The sequence below is a fragment of the Colias eurytheme genome, chromosome 8, assembly GCF_061535395.1.
Source record: "Colias eurytheme isolate Ceu_HAF_F1 chromosome 8, ilColEury1 Martin Lab GWU primary, whole genome shotgun sequence".
NCBI classification, from domain to species: Eukaryota; Metazoa; Arthropoda; class Insecta; order Lepidoptera; family Pieridae; genus Colias; species Colias eurytheme.
The window spans coordinates 1,645,234-1,670,001 of record NC_142987.1 but is presented as its reverse complement, the minus strand read 5'-3'; the positions used below and the strand labels follow the sequence as shown (position 1 = coordinate 1,670,001).

General features: G+C 33.1%; 3 protein-coding genes across 7 annotated transcripts in view; 1 reads left to right on the top strand and 2 right to left on the bottom strand.

Annotated features, from left to right (window-relative positions):
* The first annotated feature begins 1,699 nt into the window (after positions 1-1,699).
* On the top strand, positions 1,700-20,238 carry RhoGDI (rho GDP-dissociation inhibitor). Its single transcript, XM_090104288.1, has 5 exons — positions 1,700-1,880; positions 3,892-4,095; positions 7,117-7,226; positions 13,500-13,614; positions 17,643-20,238. The coding sequence occupies exons 2-5, from the start codon at positions 3,900-3,902 to the stop codon at positions 17,840-17,842; spliced, it is 621 nt and encodes a 206-aa protein (XP_089960414.1). The 5' UTR covers positions 1,700-1,880; positions 3,892-3,899; the 3' UTR covers positions 17,843-20,238.
* Positions 20,239-20,424: 186 nt separating this feature from the next.
* Positions 20,425-22,631, bottom strand: LOC149906276 (uncharacterized). Its single transcript, XM_090104409.1, has 5 exons — positions 22,477-22,631; positions 22,005-22,123; positions 21,498-21,677; positions 20,930-21,115; positions 20,425-20,615 (listed from the first exon to the last, which is right to left on the bottom strand). The coding sequence occupies exons 1-5, from the start codon at positions 22,629-22,631 to the stop codon at positions 20,425-20,427; spliced, it is 831 nt and encodes a 276-aa protein (XP_089960535.1).
* Positions 22,632-23,119: 488 nt separating this feature from the next.
* The window catches only part of mwh (multiple wing hairs), a 127,554-nt gene continuing 125,905 nt past the window's right edge, over positions 23,120-24,768 (bottom strand). For all 5 annotated transcript variants that reach the window (XM_090104291.1, XM_090104290.1, XM_090104293.1 and 2 more), the window contains one exon: positions 23,120-24,724. In XM_090104291.1, coding sequence (XP_089960417.1) covers positions 23,367-24,724 — 1,358 coding nt within the window. In that variant the 3' untranslated portion in view covers positions 23,120-23,366. The remainder of the gene's footprint in view (positions 24,725-24,768) is intronic.

Below are 24,768 nucleotides of genomic sequence, written 5' to 3'. Positions count from 1 at the left end.
AAAATTTACATCTATTATTTGCTACAACAACTACATATAAATCTGATATAAGAAACAAAATAAATAAATCAACGTTAATATGAAATAGATTTTTTGTCATAAATCGATAATATACGCTAGATGTGTTACAACACTACGGTGGTAAACAAAATGCCAAACGTGATAATATTGTGACATTTTTTAAAAATTATTTAATTCTTTTGTATTCCACAACCCCATAAAGTGGGTAAATGTTACAGTTACAACATAAACTTATAAAAAAGCGCTTGATAAAACCTTCAAATAGGGTTAGAACATAAATATTTATCAATTTGCTGAAAATCACTTACCGATGGAAAGATATTTTTTCATTGTTTTCATCCAAAACTCCCATTCGACTAGTAATAGCCGGTAGCTAAACATACAATAGTCATTTTAGCACACTGACAAATAAAAAGAAACACTATACACTTTATATTTTCTAAATATTTCGTTAAAAACACTTGACGCACTGAGCCCACCAGCTGGTTGGAAAACAAACTGACTGCAGGCGCGCTACGTTTGAAGACAGTGCAGATACTCTATCGCTATCTCAATCTGACTTATGCTGTTATTGACTAAGAGTTAGTAGATTAGAAAATATGTATTTTGTTCTGTCTCAATATAAGAACTCTAACAGCCGTACAAATAAACGAGTTATAACATTTTATGCAAAGAATAAACTAAGAATAAGGAAAAATCATACAAATAAACACGAAATAAATGTAACCTAGTATAACTTCGTAATATGTATGCATACTAATGCTATTCCGTCCTTATTACGGCTACCACCCTAGTATAAGTCTGACATAACCGAGTTATAACATATCTTTTAGTACATTGTGCTGTGTTTTACAAGTTTTAGAAGCAATTTGAGATAATAGCAATGAGAGTAATACGAGAAGTAGGAAAAGTTGAGCAAATTAATAATTTCATTACATACCTATTGAAATGGAAAATTTTGTATGAAATGTCAAAATATACGAAATTATGAAAAACCCTTTTGATATTTATTATGATTTATTTATTTACAACATGCGCCAAACCATATATACATAAAACTTATTTCTAAACTTATCACAATAATATACACTTTCGCTGAAAATATAAATCTTCTAAGCCTGGAGTTGTATGTTTTGAGTACCAGTTATTTGGCAACTCTCTATCTCAAAGTGGGTTTATCTTCTGTTCTCCAGATATTGGATAGCGTTATCTATCATTTGCTTGCATATTTAATGATATATTTAAATTATTTCCAATAAATATTTAAAAAAATAAATAAACAGAACATCGTATGATGAAACTTCACAACAAATTCGACGAAGTCAAACGAGCGTCAGCAAAATGACAGCACCAAGGCTTAACCGTAGACAATTTCAATGTTTTTCATAATTTTGTGAATGAATTGCGACGTTGCCACTTCGCGCCTATTGCATAGCGTGAGCATAGATACATCGACGTTATTCCAAATTTATTTGTAAGAAATTATGACATCCTTATTCTTTATTTATTCTTATCATATCTATGCATTGCATAAGGTTTGAATAAGCAAGTTTTTATTTGTACGGCTGTATAGGTTTATTCCTCTGAGCTATTAAAAGTACTTTCATGATTATCAATGTCCATAGACAAATAAAGCTCTCCAAACAACCATAGATAACAGAGATGCTTACTCTATGAAGAAGAGCGAAGTTACCTACCGGAAGCATTGTGTACGTCAGTCATTTTTGATCTATAGATTTTTTTACAAATTAATAGAATTTTCTTTCCATATTTCTTACAGACATTTTCTAAATAAATAACATAGGTGCTACAATTTGATTGTGAATATTATTTTATATTGTTCTTACATTATTTATAAGGTAAGCAAACTGACTTTTATCGACTTGATTTTCTTGCCCCAACGCTGGAATGACGAAGCCGATAATGTCCTCTGTTATTGTATATCGTATCACGGCAATAGATATAAATAACTATGTCGCATGGGTGCTTTATAGCTATCATATTTTCCAGCTATTAATTCGATAGGGTGGAGGGCGGTTCCAGAATGTGCGGTAACCAAATTCGATTATGCGGCTTCGATCTTTATCACGAAATATGAATCATTTTAAACTTACCTTTTCTGGAATTGCATCCAGTATGAACTCATTAGAATACAATAAAATATTTGATATTTCATTAACAATTGTATTTCATTATCTGCAACTCACATCTATTTGTTTAACGAGATACTTAGAAAATCAAGTAATTTTCGGTCTATTTTCCTGTATAGTAATACAATATACTATAACTAAATCGATATTCAAGTCGCTGTGTTTTGTATTAGTTATTTTGATATTATAGTGAACAGAAATCAGTGACTAATCCTTCATACATAATTCCTAAGTCAAATCCATAACATTGAACACTACTTATATATATTTTTTTATTTAAACACAAACATTTTAAGAAACCTAATAAGAATACATACAAAAAAAATTAAACTAAATATTCTGGCGAAATTAACCTGAACAACGATTTGTTTGTATTACACAACAGTTCAACATTTCTGTATATAAAATTCAGTCTAATCATTACAAATAGTGCGTAAGGCTTACAAATCCTTTGATTCCACAATATGTAAAATAATTAAAATAAAAAATACAAATACAATGAATGAAAAACTCAAAACAACAAAAAAACAATTTGTTGCACTATCTGCTAATTAATTGCATAAAATTTAGAACACAATTAATGTAATTATAACACTATAATAATTATAAATTATATATGTGTATTGTTAGAGTTTACACTGGAATTTTAATAATAGCTGTGCCATTATTATTGACTGCAGTTATTTATTCTATTTATATCTATACTAGGTTTGAGCCCGCCCGCGTTTTCAAAGGTAAACCCGCATAGTTCCCGTTCCCATGGGATTTCCGTGATACAACCTATCCTATGTGTTATTCCAAATCACTCTCTATATGTGTGCTAAATTTCATTGTAATTGGTTCAGTAGAATTTGCGTGAAAGAGTAACAAACACACACACACATCCTCACAAACTTTCGCATTTATAATATTAGTAGGAATAATACTAAGGTAAAACCTACCTATTGAATATTTGTGTTGTTTTGCAGAGTTTTTTAAAAAGAAGCTCTGATTACCATAAAAATCTTATTTTAAAGCAATACATATTACTGATATATTTCCAAGGAATTGACACTTCCTTTGATTATCTATGTATTTTCCTGTTTTATGATATTTTAATAGTTTGTCAGCTTTAATCAATTAATATAATGAATGAATTGTTGTTATTTAGTTACTAATGGTTAAATATTTTTTATATCAGTCGACTTAGAGCGGCTGTACACGGGCGGCTCGCGACTGCTTGAGCGGTCCGTCATTAACTGCTCGAACTGTCGCTACAAACCGCTCAGTTGACGGCTTGAAGCGGTCGCTACGGCTCGAGCAGTCCGTGTACGGCAGTGAATGAATGTCCACAGTTCACCGCGCGGTCGCGGCTTCAAGCCGTCGGTCTCAACTGCTTGAAGAGGTCCGTGTACGGCCGCCGTTAAAAACGACATTATATCCATACTAATATTATAAATGCGAAAGTAACTCTGTCTGTCTGTCTGTTACTCAATCACGCCTACAATACTGAACCAATTTTCATGAAATTTGGTATGGAGATATTTTGATACCCGAGAAAGGACATAGACTACTTTTTATCTCGGGAAAATGACGCAATCCCGGAAATCCCACGGGAACGGGAACTATGTGGGTTTTTCTTTGACTGCGCGGGAGATGCCGCGGGCGGAAACCTAGTATACAATATATAAGGTCGTTATACCTTGCAATGTGCACTTTTTATCCAATAAACACATTGCAGCCATAACAATGTCCGGAGAACCAGACGTAGCCCGCACCCCCGAAGAAGAGACAGAGACGGAAGAAGAAGAAATCAAATCCTCGTACCGACCACCGCCAGAGAAGACGATCGAGGAGATCCTCGCCGCTGACCAGGAGGATGAGTCGCTGCGGAAGTATAAAGAGGCGCTGCTGGGGCAAGTGCAAGCTGGCCCTGTTATTGTTGGTATGTACTATTTTATAGAACTAGCTGTATTGTCCAGGCTAGACTCGGATAGGCTGACCACTAAAATCTGTAAATATTTTTTTTTGCTTGTTCTTACTTTAATTTTTACTTATTCGCCATGAATTTCACCTATTCTTTAAATGGTTTAGCTAGTATAACTTTCTTTTAAATAAATAATATATAGATTTATAACATCAGTTATGTAACAAAAATGTGTGTGTACAAAATGTATAAAAATATCAGGAAAACATAGTTAAAAGTTTAGAGTGTAGTGGTGTCACGTGTCATGTGAAATTTTCGTGTTAATAATTAATATGATATTGATCTACAAGTGTTACTTTTTTACATGTACAATTTAATGTATCTGTTATTCAATTAAACCAAAGTAATATTACAGAGACACCTCGCTTCAGTAGCATCCTATACATGTCCGTAAATAATTTAACAAAATTGATCAACACAACAATATGATTTACACATTCTCGAATATCCTATCTTATCAGCCCACTATCGCAAGTCCTTCACCGTTTGTTGTTAAATAACATTTTTGTAGATCTATTATCTATCAATACATTTATCTTTGTAACTCTCGTGTTTTCCCTTTTTGTGATGTGGTTTAAGTTAGAGATTAGATAAATTTTTATAAGGAATAAGGATCAATAAGGACATCTTAGGGACTACTTTACTACTAAGGGAAATTCATTGTAGCACTTTACTAATCTATCTATCTACATATAATTTTCAGCCAATTCGATAGTTTTTGCGTGAAAGAGCACGAGAGAGAGAGAGAGAGAGACAATACAATTTACAAACAGTTACTTCAGTAATGCCTATCTATATTCTGTAAACACATGATTATTAATCGTTTTACCTAACACATACGTCGACTATAAACTGAACTCTGAAAGTCATAAAAACGTTATCAGATGAAAATATACGTGATACTGGATACACGCCACGATCCGAAAGTCTAGACATTATAGTTTCGTCTATTTACTAGCTTAATGGGCCCTCTACACAATGGGCAGCATTGGCCCAACAAATGATCGTCGATGTTTGTTGCCGTTAAGGCGATTATGAAAAAAATTTACAATGACGGCCGATTATTCACATGTAGGCCTTCTATACTATATGTAGAGGGCCCATTAGGTTAATCACACGAGATGGTAAGAGCAATTTTTTGTGCACTAATGTGATGTTATTCATATGGTCCATACCACGAGGTATGACATCATCGGAGGCATGATAAAATTCATAGTATATTTTGATAATGTCATTATGCTATATGGTTGCTAGCTTATATCCGTGATTATGTCCGTTAAATATATTTTTGGGCCACTCAATACCTAAATAAATAAATGTGGGCATAAAAGTAATAGACATCAAAATTCTTTCAAAGAATTTACGGAACTAAAACTTTTATTATTGTTTAATCTCCTTATAAATTTCCACATGCAACTGGTATATGTAAATGTATTTTATTACTTATTTGCTTAAATACATTACAAACTCCTTCTTACGTGCTGGCCACGGACAATTCGCTATAGCGAAAATTCGCGCGGCGCGACTGGCGGCGCGTCTTGCGAATGAATCAAATGTATGGAAATGTACTGGGCATGCCACGCGCAGCGGCGACCAGCGAGACGACCGGCGAATTTCCCCGAGCGAATCGCGCGGCACGACTAGCGATCGAAACAAATGTATGAGTTATTACGGCGCAGGCCACTACTCCCGGAGCGAACTTAATTTAAAATAGTTTGTTTTTTTTTCGCGAAAATGGAGACGGAAGCTTTTATTGCAGAAATTCTAGCTAGACCAGCTATTTGGAAGTCTAGCCACCCGCAACATAATTTTTCATCATGCCTATATTTTTCATATTTTTGGTGGAATTCTCCGTCTGTAACACGATTTATATTTAATTCGTGTACTCCACTATAATATCTTCCAAACATTAAATCTTGAGCAAAAAAGCTGCTACTCTCCAAACAACTTTGATAAAGCCATCTCGTCTCCTCGTCTACACTGGTCGCGGCGGCGAACGCAACTGCCCGTGGCATGCTTACCGCGCCGCGCGAATTGCCGCGCCGCCCGTCGCGCCGTCGGTCGCGCCGCCGGTGTCCGTGGCCAAGGTGTTAATGTTATCTCAACATCCATATTTTTTTAATTCGTTACACACATGATCGTTATTTTATTAAGGGTAGTATTTAAACGAGTGACTGTAAATTAAAGTTTTAGTTAACAAAAATAATAAATTGGGGTAACAGAATTACTAAGTGAGCGACTGACTGCGAGCGATGAAAAATTAATAGATCAGCAACTAACAAACATTCATTTGCGTTACATAAAATACAAAATGAGCAGCTTCATAATATTTGAGCGACCTAATATTAATTGTTTGAATGACAAAATTACGTCTTGTATTATATTCATTATTTGGCATATGATTTATTTATACTGAGTGATCTTAATCGAGGTATTTCGAATAGAAAAATCACTTTGAAAAATACTATAATGGACAGAGTAGTTACTATCAGTTCAATTTGTTTTTGAAAGTTTTATCAAATAACTATTTGAACAATTTATTTTAGTGTTTTTAGTCGCTCTAGATGAGCGTAATTTAGTCGCTCACTTAGTAATCTATTCGCTCAACTAGTAATTTAGTCGCTCATATAGTAATGTAATCACACAGTTAGAATTCTAATATATCAAATGGATTAATCACAATCCTCCTTTAGTACGCTCAATCTGTATTTTATTATCAACTAATTTTCGTTGCTTGTTTAGTTTATTTGTCGATTACTCAAATTCATACTGCTCAAGTTATTAAATCAGTATCTCATAATCAGTCGCTCACTTTATTTTCAGTCGCTCGTTTTATTATTCCCCTTTTATTAAATCATTGCCTCGTTCTTAGCAGTCAACGCCACGCTCTACGATAACAAAACTGTTTCTTTTTGTCTTCTTTTTTACAAAATAAAATTATTTTTGTTTTATTATAATACTAATGAAGCAATATTTCAGACGCGAACGATCCAAGGAAGGTGATCGTCAAGAAGCTGGCGCTGTGCGTCACAGATAGGGACGATCTGGAGCTCGACCTGTCTGGGGACCTCACTGATCTCAAAAAACAGGTAATTTTGTGTTTTCATTTTTGTAAATTGTGATTTTGGTTTGGTAAGTTTTTTTTTTTTGAGATGTGTAAATTACCTATGTGCTGAGATGAGATGTTATTTTTTTTGAGAATTATTTTTATGAGTGAAGTAAATATTTTGACAAATTACTAAATTTGAGTTTTTCAGAATCTTCTTTACAGGATCTTACTCATTCGGCATTTGATTTTTATACAGCGATAAAAAATGTCTGTTTTTGTATAAATAAACACTTAAAAGTTTACACGAGTTCAATTCATTAATTACGTTAAGATGAGTAACAAACAAATATACTTATATACTAGTATATTATCGATCCACACTATTCAATATACATAGGCTATAGAAATACGTAGAATACAAACACACGTAGCTATATTTCCGCGCAAGTTTTACCTCCTTTATAAACTATGAAACGGGTCCGCGTTTCCTGTTAGCTCGCTACTGTTGAAATGTACTATTTGTTGAAACGAAAAGATAATATTGTTTCCGATTCAATGCTTTTATTCTTCTCAAATAGTAAAACATTTAAGATGGCCTGAGTATAAGTAAAAAAATCTGATAGTGAAAGTTATTTTAGAAAAAAGATTATTGTAGAATTAGATAACAATATATACAAGAATAAAATCTATAGGTACTAATATTATAAAGTTGAATAGTTTTTTTTGTTTAAATGCGCTAATCTCAGGAACTACTGGTCCGATTTGAAAAATTATTTCGGTGTTAAATAGCTCATTTCTCGAGGAAGGCTATAGGCGTATAAGTATCATCACGCTAAGACCAAAAGGAGTGAGGCAATGCGGGTAAAACCGTACAGCTCAGCTAGCAATTAATATAGTTTTAAGAAACACTCATGCAATTATTGTATTGTCACCGATCCTTGATAAGTGTACAAAGTTTGAGTTAAATCAGTGCGTTTAAAAAGGGTCAAAATCGAGTCTATGGGGGTCGGTTACATGAATGAAATAATCTTTATTGCACATAAACAGTTTATTACATACTTAAGATGCAAATCTTAATAATCAAGTCTTAGTAAAATAAAAAATCTTAATAATAATCAACGGTGAAGCTAATAAAAGCGTGTCAAAAACAAACATATAAGGTAAATGTTTTAACTTTTATGTATATTTTATAGCAGAGTTTATAAACACACACATCAACTACATTTTATTTACTATTTTATTTTATTACTATTAGACTAGCTTTCAAGACATACAACGAAATAAACAGACAGGGCTATATTTGTGTTAATAATCTATTCTATACATCTAATAAATCTGTAGAAGGGTCATTTCTCTACATTGAAAATATTGAAAAAATAAATAGCAGGGGGTGTTACTGGATCGATACCAAACCCAAATATGTGATTAAAAAAATTTTTGTCTGTCTGTATGTGAAGACATCACGCGAAAACTACCGGTTCGATTTCGATGAAACTTGGTATAATTATACCTTATTATCCTGGGCGTAAAATAGGATACTTTTATTCCTGGAAAAATACGTAGAAAAAAATTAATCTTAATTTTTCAGTTTTATCCATAGACGTTGTTCTGTAGAACCGCGAACACGTTGCGTATTATTATAGGCCTAACCGTTTTTGGGTCCAATAGATATTTATAAGATGTCATTGTCAGAGTTACTCAAAATGGAGAAATAAACCATCCACGCGAAGACCGACATCCGCGCGGACGGAGTCGCGGGCGGAAGCTAGTAATAAAATAAATTCCTTTAAAAGTTTTTAAATTGTCTTAGAATCTTCAGCAACCATGTATATTGTACTAGCGGTCCGCCCGGTTTCGCCCGTGGTACATATTACGCCATAAAAGGTAACCTATGTTCTTTCTCTGGGTCTAAAGTTTGTCTGTGCCAAATTTCATTAAAATCTGTTGAGAGGTTTAAGCGGGAAAGCGTAACAGACAGACAGACAGACAGAGTTACTTTCGCATTTATTATATTAATAGGGATACTACATAATATAATACTACCTTCAATACTTTATATATTTTTATAGGACTCATTCTAGCGATAAATTGAAAAAATAATTGAAATAGTTGCTGACACGAAGGTCTATGTATCGATTTAGAAGTAATCATGCAATCAAATAGGTTTCATATTGGTTTCAAGGGAATGATACACATATATGTGTTTATACCTACAGGAATGTATATGATTTGAGTTTATTTGTTAAATAATAACTAGTATCTAATGTTCAATCTCGGTTTGAAAAGAGATTAGATAAACTTCTAATCTTCTTGCAGAATTTTTATTTTTGAAGTGAAACTTCTTTAGTTGCGTTGAGAGTAAAATTTGAAGGTCGCGTCATGGCAATACCGTCACGTCATGGACTAAGGCGAGGATTTTTTTTAATCTTGCCAAAGAGGTTCTGTTCTGACACGTGTGCTCGGCACACACGCTCTTTTTTTTAATAAATGTTAGAGTTTATTTTACGCGATTAGGACAACGTATTTACACGCTTACTGAATGGACAAAATAACGATTAAAAAATTTACTACCATACACATAATTTGCAAACTTCATCAATCCATATCTCAAAATTAACACACAATTTCAAATAATTAGTAACACGACAATATAACTCCATCGTCTAGCCGTTTACAAGGCGATATATCACAAGTATTACGCAACCAGACAAATAGCCTGTCAAACGGTTGATGACAGACCGGACAGGTGCAGTTTGCACCTCGTGCCACGGTCTGGCAACGTGCCAGGCAAGCAGACTCAGATAAAATAAGTCTAGATATTATCTATACCAATAATAAAAGGGAACTATATTTTCTATCACCAAAATTTATATTTGTCATCAAGTTGTATCACCCAATAAATAGATCTATCACCACGAAATATTTTCGTTCTCAGATAAACAAAAATTGTTCCCAGGTATGAATGAATTATCAAATTAATGTTAATATATGTGTAAAATAAGAGATCGATAACCAATAAAATTATATTGCATTACATGAATATAAACTTCGTTCTTATAATAACAGTTTTGTTACTTAAATAATAGCTCTGTGCTCAGAATGGTAGATCTGTCACCAAATAAATCGATTATCGATCCCTGACTGCGACTCCTTTTTATTTGATATTTTGTCACCAATACATTAGTAACATTTTATTTCGTTCATATATTAAATTAATAGTATTCGTTACCAATTTAATACATCAATTTATAATTTTAATGAAAAAATGATCAAAGGGGCGGAGACAAATTGGCGCGCTTTAAAAATATTTTAACTTTAATTAAGTTTTTTATCTACTATTCTGCTAGCCATAAGCCAGCTATTTTAAACCAGCGCTAATTGTTCAGTGGTAATTATTTTAAACAATAAATATTGATTATTTTGACTTTAATTGTTTTATTTACTACTCTGCTAAATTTAAATATAATTTATACTACCAGTGGAAATTTAGAACCTTGGGAGTCTAGTTAAGTAACAGAATCTTTTGGTTGAAACGATGACGACAACCCTAATTTTTTATTTGAACTTAATACAATTTTCTAGTAACATAATATGATTTATTGGTGATCTCTTTAAATTAGTTTGCTTAAATACTTATTAGGACACACCTAATATAATACATACAAAAACATTTATTTGGTTCCACAATAAATCACCTAAAATCCTGAAATATAAGGTCTAGATATTTCAGGATTTTAGGTGATTTATTGTGGAACTGATTTTGCATTGTTTGGTGACTACATTTTGGTGACAGATCTACTATTTTGAGGACAAACCCTATTATTTAAGAAACACAAAACTAATTAAATTGGTGATAGCTTAAATGATACCCATAATAAAATTGGAACGTCTGTTTTTAGTATTGGAATAACCGATTTTTACTAAATGCATGTATGGATATAGGAAAATACTTTCACTGACAGAGCTGTTGTTATAAGGAGTAACTTAGGCTATTATATATATTATATATTATATACTGATATTTCATTAAAAGTTAGGATTAAAAGGAAAAAACTAATTCATGCCCGCGGGTGAATCCGCGGGGCGTAGGTAGGTAAATACATGATTGGGTGTGTCGAATTGTAAGTGTGCGCTTGAGTGGGAAAATTGACAGGCTAAATGATGTTGTTAATCTTCCGCGTTTATTGGTAGGGTTAAAATGATTTGATGAATTTGGTATTTGCAAACATACAATAAGTATTTTTTATTTTTCAAGAATAGTTTAGTTATGAATACTTGCCACATATTTTATCTCAAGGTTTAGCAGAAGAAAAATTCACTGATTTTAATTAAAAAGGGGCTATGAGATAATAATTAAACAAATTACAATACCACTTCATGATTGAATGTGAAAGAAATTCGGGTAAAAAACGATGCAATACACTACCTACTAGGCATGTGCGCCGATCGGCGTGGCGCACGCCGCCGGCCGTTTCAGTCACGCCGACGCCGCCGATTTTTTTTCCGGCGTCATCGGCGTATATAGTTTAAATAAAGAATTAGTATTTTTAAATATATAATAATAATAAATTAATATATTGTTGCACAATCGTGAGATATGCAAACTCAGAGACTATTTCCTCGCAATGTTGGCTATGCAATCCATGCTGAAGTCATAGAATGTGACAAAGGACTCACTCCCCTGTCCCTGAACAAACAGGACTGGCAAAAGCCGGCGATGCTCAGCATTTCCGACAGGGAGGCCATATGGAAATAGAAAGAGCTACACGGTAGGTTTCACAGGATTCTGCATGAACCTCATGTAGATTTCTTGTCCTCCGTTCACTGGCTGCGTTTTGGTGACCTCTTTGGGGAAACCGAGGGTTTTGTCTGTGCGATACAGGATCAGGTGGTTAAAACGAATAATTATCGGAAGTACATCATAAAGGACGGGACCCAGGACTTATGTCGTATGTGTCACCGTCCTGGAGAAACTCTCCGACATGTTACTTCCGGTTGTTCCATGCTCGCCAACACTGAGTACTTGCACAGGCACAACCTAGCAGCTAGGATTATCCACCAAGAGCTCGCTCTTAAGTATGGCCTTCTTGACGGAAAAGTGCCTTATTACAAGTACGCGCCGGAGCCGGTCCTGGAAAATAACCGTGCCAAATGGTACTAGGATCACCCATCATCACAGACAGGACTATTCTAGCGAATAGACCTGATATTGTGGTGATGGACCGAGCAACTTCCAGGATTTTCTTGGTAGACATCACTATCCCACATGACGACAATTTTGTTAAGGCCGATTCAGATGACATGTGCAAGAAACAAGTACAAAAGGTAAAATAATTTGCATATTATTTGTACTTGTCATTTATATTTTGCTCGTACTTCCCTATTTTATAATTCCTTGTTTTTTTTTTCTGATTTTGAGTGTCGCCAATGGTATAAATAAGAAATTTAATGGAGATTTAGGCGTATTTTACTCATTTTCCCCATCCACGCCGATTACGCCGATGACGCCGCCGCCGCCGGCAAATAAGATGCTAGACGCCGCCGCCGGTCAAAAGAGCATCGGCGCACATGTCTACTACCTACATCTATATTACCACTATCTTTTAAAATTTACCACACTATTTATAAATAATAAAAAGCTCTCGAAAACATTCCCATTAATAAGCTGGCAACACCACAACCCATAACACGTATTATATTTGACGGATGGCAAGCGGTAAATAATATTATTCATTGTGCTGTTAACACTGATAACCGTCATTGCCAACTCGAAAGATTCCGTTTGATCTACCCTATCGGTTCAAGTGATCTATAGATCCGTAAATCATTTCTCGAGAGTGGGAAAATGTTTTAGTGCTGTTGAAATAGTCGTTATATGAATCATTATCGAATATTGAAGTTGGTTAATTATTTTTTGCATTTGTATTCATAATGATTTGGTATTGACATGTTTTAAAGATTGAACTTCAAATTTATGGTAGTAATGTGCAAGCATTTACTTCAATTGTGAGCTTATAAATACACAGGATTTTGAAATATACACATGCATTTTCCAACTGACTTCAATATTGATTCAATGTGATTCTTAACTATTGAAGACTAAAGGTCTTTCCACTTAGGATATATAAATACCTAGGTATCCCACTAAACAAAAACACATAACATACAAAGCTATGTTGAACTCCTTTTAAAAGGAGAAACAACTACAATGTTCCCTCAACTCTGATATTTTATATCGATAGATAAATGACTTTTAACTATCCTTCATTCATTTATTCATTCATTAATTCAATTATTAATTCATAACTTCCAGGTGTTCGTGATAAAAGAGGGCGTGCAATACCGGATAAGGATCGACTTCATAGTGCAGCGTGAAATCGTGCACGGGCTGAAATATGTTCAGAAGACGTATCGTATGGGGGTGCCTGGTGAGTTTCGATATAATAGTTATTTATTTATATGTATTATTATATATTTGTTACTTGGATATTGCTTATTCTAACACCCTTAAAGCACAGACGGAAATATTTATTATAATATAAAATTATATTAAAACCTCCCTATTGAATAATACTGTCTATTAAAAAAACCCATCAAAATATGTTTCGTAATTTTAAAGATCTAAGTAAACAGACAGACTGTCAGTGGAAAACGACATATTGCTCCGCTCCTTTTGGTTTTACCGTGATGATAAATAGCCTATTCTTCTAGTCTTCCTCGATAAATTGGCTATATCTAACGCTGAAAGAATTTTGCAAATCGGACCCCGTAGTTCCTGAGATTCACGCGTTCAAACAAACTCTTCAGCTTCAGCATGCTGCTTTTATCTCTTATTCGATAGACTAAAATATACAGTGGTGGACGTTTAATTAGATACACTAAGGATAGACACCGTTTCCTCTACGAATTAACTTGATAATTAATAATATTAAAATAAGCAAAGAAGATTTATCAGTGTTTTCATATTATCGACATCACTGAGTGTGATTTGATGTAATTTTCGAAGTTCCAAATAATTTATTTATTTAAAAAACAAGAAAAATATATGGCACTGCTTATAAGATTTATTCTTTAGGGTGGACATCAAATTAGAAACACAAGAGTGAAAGGTTATAAAGTTAAAATTTAATTTGAATAAAAATTAATAATCATGAAAATAATGTACTAAAGGCTAATTTATTAATAACTTATCCATTAATATTTAGTAGGGAAGCCGTTGTTGTCGATAACGGCTTTACAACGTCGTGGCATAGATTGTATAAGATTTTCACACGTTTGCAGGGGAATATTGCTCCAAACTTCTACAAATGCGTCATAAAGTTCAGTGGTATTAGAGATACGTTTTGTGGACAATGATTTTTTAACAATATGCCATAAATTTTCGATTGGATTTAGATCCGGACTGTTTGCTGGCCACTCTAATACAGATACCAACTGTTCTCTAAGAAATTCTCTAACTGAGTGAGCAGTATGTTTAGGATCATTGTCATGCTGAAATATCCATGTCACTGGTAAATTTTCTTCCGAGTATGGAATCATTGTGTGTTCTAATATACTTTTATATTGAAATTGATCCATTTTCCCTTCTATTTTTTTCACAGGCCCGACGCCATCCCCCGAAAAACAACCCCATACTTTAATGTTTCCTCCGCCATGTTTAACTGTCTTTTTTGTGTATTTATTATCAAAAGCCTGGTTAACTGGACGACGCACGTATCGTTTGCCATCAGAATTTATTAAATTAATTTTAGTTTCGTCCGAAAATAAAACCTTTTTCCACTGGCGGACTGTCCACGTGTAATATTTATTAGCAAATGCCAATCGTCGTTCCCTATGCTGCCTAGTAAGAAGCGGTACTTTCCTGGCGACTCTTCCAAACAACTTTGCCTCGACTAACCGCCTGCGAACCAGTCTCGAGGACACATTGCGTGGGTCATCTTCAGAAAAAACTTCTTTCCTAATAGAATTGGAACCTTTAAATAGATCTATCTTTGCCAATCGAATCATTAGCCTATCCTCGCGAACAGTGGTTTTTCTTTGTCGAGCTTTTCTAGGCACTTGATCATAAGTACCATGCTTTTTGAAATAGTGTATAGCATTGAACACCTTTTTTACCGAACACTCTAAATGATTTGAAATTTTTCTGTAGGTCCAGTTTTTGTCAAAATGTAAACTTAAAATTACTTTCCTTGTTGATGGGTCACAACTCTTACTTTTACCCATTTTTAAAGCAAAGTTAATTAAATTTCAGAAAATGTCGACAGAACGTTTAAAAAACGGCGCAAATATTTGTAGAAGAAAAAAATATTAGCGGCATTTCAACAGATTTTGAATTTGGAACACTCGAAACGTTTTGTTTCTAATTTGTTGTCCAGGCTGCCAGCACTCGAAAATCAGACTTCACTTGAAATTGCTTTTTTTTTTATTTAAGCTAACGTTTGATTAAAATTGAGCAATTTCTTATGAAACTACATAAAAGAGTGTTCTATTACATATTAAATAATGCTTAATTTCTTATACGTTGTTACTCAAATTTTAAATAAATGTGATGACTAATTCATCGTGTTAGCTGTTTCTAATCATACGTCCACCACTGTATATTTTTTATATATTTATGTTATTGGTTGCTTAATCTGACTGTATATGTACGTAGCAATAGGGTTTCCTAATGCGAAACGAGCTTATAAAATAACCTTTATATTTCTGAAGATATTATTTATACCTATAGATAGATATCACGTGTATCTGATGTATATTATACAAACTTTGGCCTGCGGCTTCGCTTGCGTTCCCTTCCCGTTATAGCGAGAAAATAATTTCTTATTCATAATATTGTCCTCATTTATTTTCGTAGAACAATCCTCAAATATTTTAAATTAAATCTGCAATTTTTTACCTTGAAGCTTTAACTATATTCTTGCCAAAGTTCATCAATATTGTTTTAGCTGTGTTAGACAGACACAGTGCAGTCATAATTTCAATAATTTGTGAGCATCATTTTATATTTATATTAGTATATGTATGTAATTGATACAATATTAATTCTAAGGAATCTTCTAACAATATTCATCGAAAAATGCTTTTTATTCAGTCACATTATACTTAAAAATATTCAGCCTAGATCAACATATTAGTTTGCGATTTATATGAAATTTTATTTCAATACAAAATTTAGCCTTTGCATTATAAATTTTCTATTCTATACAATAATAAATCGCTTTTTAATACTCTTATTTATGCGAAACATTAATTTCATGCAACCTCGGACAGCGCCCGGTATGTACGCCAAATTAATATTCCATATCTATAATTACATGCCTATTTATAAGTTATATTGTGAGACAAATATAGATATGTACGGTGTGTGAATTTTAAGCTCTGTTTAGTGTGTTATTAAAGTGTAATGATTATTAATAAATGTTGTTATTTGTGTTGTTAATAGTTACATAGGTTACATATTTTGGGTTTTCTTTAAATGTTCCTGATATGTTTATGAAAAGGTATAAGATATAGGATTTTCAGTGTTGTAAAACATATGTTTCGTATCATTACTGTTTAAGATTTTAAAGAAGATTTCAATTGGTCCTTAATGAAACCATATTGTAATAGATAAATTACTCTCTGAATTTAATAATTTAGATTTTAGGTTATTTAGATAATAGTGTAGTAAAGCTTATCTTATATGTGAGTATAGTCTGTCCACTATAAGAATTGCTTTTTGACAGCTCGACGGGTGATACCAGAAGTGATGTTCAAAAGATTATCGATTGTGATACCATTTAAATTATAATTTATAAATTCAAAATATTATCATAAATCGAATCAGGTACGTAAATAATAATTACAACGTAAACATACTAATAAGATATGTAATAATAAGACCACATATCTATGCATTGTATGTTAAAACTAAACTAAACTAATATTTTATTATTTATTGGTTTCTATCTTACAATTTGGCTGTCTTTACGTTTAAATTATATAACATAATAGAAGAGTTTTTCTGTATCGGATATATTTTACAGAGTATTTCTATCGATTATTTTAATCTATCGACCCATCATTGAATAATTCTGTGTAGGCATCACACTAAGTGGGCGGGACCTGTCCATGAAGTACGATAATTATTTGTATGACATTTTAACATAGACAATACAATCCTACATAGGCGTGAAGCTGTCAAAAAGCAAATAATATAATGGACAGAGTATAGTTATAATATCCCATGCTTTGCAAATGCAGGTTTAAAAATAGCTGTAACATGGATAAAATGCAAACAATTTGCACACATTCGCAAACTACCAATGTTCACGAAGCTATATTTCTGGAGTATAATAAACAAATTTACCTCTTTTAAGTTTAATATTACCCATACGCCAAAAATCGGTTACACTACTATTTTTGATGCTTTAAAAACATAATTTTCCTTACTAATAATAAAATTTCTCACTTACAGTGGACAAAATGACGCACATGGTCGGCTCGTACCCCCCCAAGACGGAGATACAATCGTACACGACTCCCCCCGAAGATGCGCCCAGTGGCCTCATGGCAAGAGGGAGTTATTCAGTGAACAGTCTCTTTACAGACGATGATAAGAACATTCATCTCCAATGGGAATGGACCTTCGAGATCAAGAGGGATTGGAAGGACTAGGGGGGACCGGGGTTACGTGCGACGGTGTGCAGAGATCGATGATCTATAGATCCGATTTTGGGGATGTGATTTTTTGTTGTTCACACGTTTAGAAATAAAAGATTTTAACGGATTTTAAATGTGATTTATTGAGATAAATAGTTTTTTTGTTCGACATCATCAGCATTTAGAAATTAAAGACTTCTTTTTCGCGAATAAATCGTGTATAAAATCCGTTAAAGTCTTTAAATTTTAAACGTATACTCGCGTAAAATCAAACATAACTAAATGCAATCATCATCATCAGCCCATATAATATGTTCCCACTGCTGGGACACGGGCCTTCTATGAAACTAGGGGTTTTTAGATGATATGTTCAAATTGGAATGTTTCAAATAAAAGGTCTAAAATGTATTGACAAAAGAATAAAGGGGTAATAATAGTTGGTTAATCTTTGAAAGAAATGGAATACATATTCTAAAATTTTTAATGTTTGTGTCATATTTGCAACACGTTTAATATGTGCTGTAGTAAGTTTTTAAGATAAATAAGTAAGTGTGACGGAAACGAGACAAATATTGTAAAGTTAACAATCTATTAAATACCTATGTATTACTTATTTCTGAATGATTATAAAATATCATTCAATACCTATTTAATTACCTAGCTATACTTAAAAAATGGGTATAAAAGTCACAAAACGCTAAGTGTATCACTGCCCTTAATCTAAATCGATCTCGCACCCCGCTTGGAAGTAAAACGCACATAATCTGTTTCGTGCAGTCCAATCCAGGTTTGACGGCTGAATGAGAGCTATATAGCTCGGCTTTGGTGTACAGTTAGGCGTTTTATACACGAGCGTTTCGAACGCCCATACATATGATACCAAAAATTATAATGTTCTTCGTAGATTCATGGTTTAAGAAACGCCGCGTTCTAAACGCTCGTGCATACGTCGCCTTAAAATTGACTAAATAGTGCATTTTAATTCGTTTACATAAGGACTGGACTATTCAAATTAATTCAAGAAATTATTCGTGTATTTTTAAATTTAATATAAATAATAGATAAGCCAATATTTTTATATATTTACGATGATATCACAAGATTTTTCTTTCAACAATACTACGCATGATTTTATTTCTCGTCATATTCGTAAATGCGTAGATTATAATAGCAGTAGGTCTAGTATTAGTAATAGTACTGTTTAATAGGTACATACGTTTCCGAGATAGATTTTTTAGTGTCGATTTTTATAATAAAACGTAGTCATTTTTACTTACGCCGTTCTAGAATTTACTAATTTGTTTCGTAGAAAACGTTAAAACGTTATTACTCATTCAATGGAATTTACAACAGGCTAACAACATTTCTATATCTATATCGAATAATATTCGGAATTTTTACTAATATTAATATTAATTATATTCATAAAATTCGGTGTTAAGTAAAACGGTAATTTTTCTTAATAACTCTAAAATATCGACACAAATGCTGACATCGGCATTCCTAGAAGCATTTTAGCCAAACCAAGCCTCTGGTCTTACAAACAAACAATAATAAATATAATAAAAAAACTATATTTTTGTGTGTGTGTTCATTTTCTACAGATTTTTTACTCTGTGACGAAATGAGAGAATCGTAACAATATCTATCCCACTTCGCCTTAACAGTAATTCTATAAGAGAGAGCGAGACAGATATATATTTGTACATGCGTCGTTGGTGCACGGACATAGTCTATTTTTAATACGTAGCTTCTAAACAATGCAGTGCCAGAGACGAAATGGCAATAATAATTTAAATAAAGTATTAATTTTTGTATGTATGTATCCTCGGATAGTGTGGAACGGCTCGACAGTGCTATAATGCGTGGTTATTTGACCGTTTTTGATGGAGATTGTATGAAAGCTTACGTTTAGAAAGTAATGTGAGTGGCAAATTTTATAGTCTATGGTATATATATAAAATAGTGCTTCAATCAAATAATATTCATAATAATTGCGATAAATAGAATGTAACATTTGTCACTCATGTTAAAAGGGTCGGAAATATATCAGAAAAGATAGTGTTGGAATAACTGCTTGAGCGTGGAGGTAAGGAGTGCTGTAATCGAATGTACAAAGATGTTATATATATTATATATCATCTTGTTTGTACGTACATTTGGCTATATATTAAGGCTTCCTTTTATAAATTATAAACAATTTTGAATAAAGTTTTTCACAGAATTACGTATCGTAGGACAAGTATTATAATTATAAATCCGTTGGAAGTACTAGTTTAAAATTCTTTAATGTATAATATTATATTGATTATTTTCGTGCTATTTTTATGAATTTTGTTATTACAATTATTTCAATAGTGTAAAGTTGTATGCGATGTAATAGTTTGGCCAAATAAAGCTTATTTATTCAGCTTGTTGTTTTATTGTGTTTCTTCAGTAAGTCCCATAAAACTAAATTGTTCAACTTCGTAATGATACAACATTTATGTTACATTATCATACTTACAAATTTGAGAAAATGCATTCAGATAATTTGGTTTTTCAAAATTAAATCAACAATAAATTATAACATACAACATTTATTTAATACACAGACATCATAAAGTTTCTAAAATTTCATTCAAATCGATATCATTTTTAACAATCGGTATCGGGTGGCTGGTCTTCCTAAGTGCGATAGAGACGTACCGCTCGGTTTTGTGAGAGGGACAGAAGACGACCAACCGAGTCGGCACGTAGCTTGCTTGGAGGAGCTTTAGAGGTAATGCTAGGGCCATGCAACCGCGCTCTGAAATTTATATTTTAATGAAAATAGGAAATGTGAAGGAAATATGGTATAAAGTAAAATAATAATGAAAGAAAATATGTTATTAGTATTAAGGGCAAGGTATAACAAAATATGTAGACATAAATCGATTTTTTAACATAGCGACTCAAAAAATTCTAGAAAAGAAAATTATAATTTACAAATAGGTTAAACGTAAAGTTGTGGAAACCTGATGAACTACATATTAAATTGGTTCGCATTTATCACAGCTTCATATAATATTCACTACCTACCCTGTAAAGAAAAATGATAATCAGCCAAAAAAGATAACTTACCGGGCAGTTTCCTCTTCAGATTAACGTTTTCTATAATATAAATTCCATTTTTGCCAAGCGCGTTGGCAACAGTACGTTTGGTCATTTCACGTGTTTCTTCCGACTCCAATGTTGGTGCGTCCGTTGCTACCCCCACCACGTGAGTGAGATTACTGGCTATATACTCAGCTAGCTCGTAACTTAGACCTGAATTTTATTACAAGAACATAAGTCTGATTGCTTTATTTAGCTGTCCAACTCTAAACGAATTATGTCCAAAATATCACATAGCTGAAAACAAAATTAATTTCTTACCTATTCATTATAGGCCAGTGAGGTAATTTTTGGATTTATAAAATCTATCACCCCCATTTTTTATTTAAGTTTTATCAACAATAAAAATTATTGAGCAAATATACACCTTATAATAGGCACATAAAAACAAAACTTACAGGTACACAGGTACATATTATAGGTATATACCTATAATATTGTGCAAAATATGGTAAATGGTTTTGTATGAGAAACAATGTTCATTATTAACACATATTAAGTAAAAAGTATAAGACATCACCAAGACATCACTTACCAGGTATCCTACAAATGCAGCCCTTCACAAACTTGTCACTTAACGCCCAGCCAAAATTAAACAGTATCAACGTTGGCTGGCGAGCATCGTGCTTCAACACCGGCCACTGTAAAGCGACATCTAGCGAGAGAACCAGCCCTGGGTCCACTTTGGTTAAATAACTTATGTCTATTATTTCCACTGGAATGGTTGTATCAATTGTATCAATAATTATTAACTTTTTGTATAAATTAAAAACACAATTTTGAGAAAAGGAATAAATACAGTAAACTTTATCTGCTGCTATACAATCATCCACGATCAAGGTAATTTTCATGTTAATAATCGGAACTGGGAAGATATTTCTGAATGTGCACGAATGAGCTTACATTTATTTCAAATTTCATCGATATCTGCAGTTTTACATTAAAAAAGTAAATACATTAATTTTAAATGTATATTTTATATTAACAAACTTTCGTGGTAAAATTAATGGAAACAGATTGTAAAAGCCACGATTGTACTTACGCCTGGTAAGTAAATATTCCATGGGAATAATTGACGGTAACATAGAACTGGTAGCTGCTACATGTCCCATGTGTAATCCAGTGCCTAATCCAGGAATTCCGCAGTTGACGCATATTTTCCTAAAAACCCCATGAAATAATTCTGTTTGCGTAGACGTACCTATCACCTATGTAATTTTGAATATAATTTTTTTAAAGTGAATTATAAATTAAGTAATTTTTCTAGAAATTACAAAACTCTCAAGCTATTCTTTCATTTATAACTTCACGATAATGTGTGATTCTTTCTATGGACTAAGAAAAAAAAAAGAATCTATAGTGTAGTAGATTAGAAATACTGTGACATGTTATTTTTGTAATTCTAAACATACAAATTGTGTGTAACAATGTAGAGATACTAACTAGCTCTTATAAAGTATTTAAGGAAATATGTAGGTTTAAATTATACGTTTTGTTAATTTATTTTCCCTTACCAGCCCTTCTCTATAGCTCCATAAAATGTTGCCATATCCTTCCATCGAGTAGGATGTGTTAAATCAAAAACTTCAATACCATAACCATCCTCTACGAACCTTTTAAAATTGTTTTCAGCTAATACAATTGGTACTAAAAATATTAGGACATTCATCTTCGCTTAGTTATGAAATAAGACTGCTATTCTAGATGTTTTGTATTAGAATAATGTTTATTGTTTAGCATGAGATGATGTGGTTGTTGTTATAAGACAGAAGACTCAGATCATAGGTAATTGTTTGTCATTGATTGGGTGAGCAATAAAAAATTAGGGAGAGGTTGATATTTGGTAATAGAATCAGATCTTATGTAGGTAATTATTATTTGTCTTATAACATAGATGGGGGGAGTAAAAATTAGTTATTGATTTGACTTTACTTATATTTTTTTTCTTTATTAATCTTTCCAGGAAAAAATTTGGTAAGTTTTTAGTAGTTTCGAACTTAGTCCAATACAGTCTGTACAGTCGTACAGTCTGTACTTACTTATGTAGGTAAATCTGAAACTAATTAATCAATGAGGTTTATATGTTTTGGTGTGGTTTTCTTTCCTTTTCTTGTGTGAATACCTAACTAAGGACACTGGTATAAAATAAAACAAAACTTTCTGACTGATACGTTTATTTAAATTAATGAAATCAAGTATATACAGTTTTAGAATATTACATGCACATAAGAAATAATTTACTCTCACATAAAGTTTATTAACTCGATGGGCCTACAAATAAAAATAATCTTAAGCCAATTTTGCCTTACAAAATTACCAAGATTCAAAGAGATAGTCTAGTGAGTATATATTGCACTAGTCGTAAGGTACGTACAACTTAAATTAATCGTTGGTTTGATAAATATTAATACAATCCCGAGGGCATATCGGTCACTTTGTTCAAGCCGAAATTGCTCGAAGTGACCGGAGAAAAGGTTCTTTTTAAGTCGCTATAGCTATGTGTCCCGTTCATAACCAAACTTGTCATACTGGCGGGTGCATCTCGTAACATGTGGGTCCCAGAGTAGAACCCTGAGGGACCCCCGCGCTTCATTAGGAACGTGTTATTAAAATTCGTATCGAAGGATCCCGAATTTAATTTAGACGAATATTTATCAGTTTTATTATCGTCTTTTGTATCGAAATGCTGATTTCTCGGTATCAAGGGCGGTTCTTCCACTTCGCTAGTTATGGAACTCGATCTCTGACGCCTTTCGTAAGACCAAGTTGTTTTTTGTGGTTCGGGAGCCATAACTATATCGACCATTGAGTTTAAACCCTCGTCTATTCTATCTAGGCTTTTAGTTAGCTTCTTAGACTCTATCAGATTAACTATTTCGTCAACGCGACTGCACTTAGAGTTAGATTGATCGATCGACGAATGGCTGTCATGGAACATGCTATCTATGTATTCACGTTGTTTCGATCCTTTCTCTGAAGTTTGAAACGATTCACTTCGTTTCACCGATGTTTTTCTGTTTTCCTCTCTAGACCTTGTTCTAGACCGTTTCAATTTATTATCATCTGTATCTCTATCGATCATTTCATTGAATTTTGCGCGGCATTTCTTGAAATCGAAGCTGCTTACTGAATCCTTTTTGACTTGGTTCGGAAAACGCGATGCACTTAGCAAAGAGTCTGAGCCTTCGTCGCTTGAGTAATAAATATCTTCGAACATATCTTGAGGTTTATTGTAAAGCAGTCCCTGTTCTACAGGTGGGAATAGTTGTACGAGGCTTTTGGCTTTTCTAGGCGGGTGCGGTAATATCTTACTCGGCACTATTTCTTCTTCCTCTTCGAAATGACCGTCCAATTCATTGCTTGTTGTTATATGAATGCTGTGTCTTGTGCTCGTAATGGAATCTTCTTTTTCCTCGCTTCTGTCCTTTTGATAATCTGTTTCTGACGTTCTATTGCTTTTGCATTTACTGTCTCGTCTGTTTAAATATTGTTCGGATTCCGCGTGGTTCACTATATTCCTTAATTCTTGTATTACTTCATCTATCGTTGTTTCGTCTTCGTCATCTGTGTTCTTTTTGTGTTCAATCTTTTTGGTGCTTTCTAGTTTTTTGTGGAGCGGTCGTTTGTTTCGCATTAAGTCATATGTTTCGTTTTTAATGTTGAAAACTTCGTAAACCATGGATTCTCTTTGCGGGTCACCTTCAGGGCTGAGGGAACGCTCTGATGAGCTGATGCCTTCGTCTTCTGGTGGCGATGACTCGTCTGTAAATTAAGTATTTGCTAAGTAATTGTTTTATTTGTTAGTT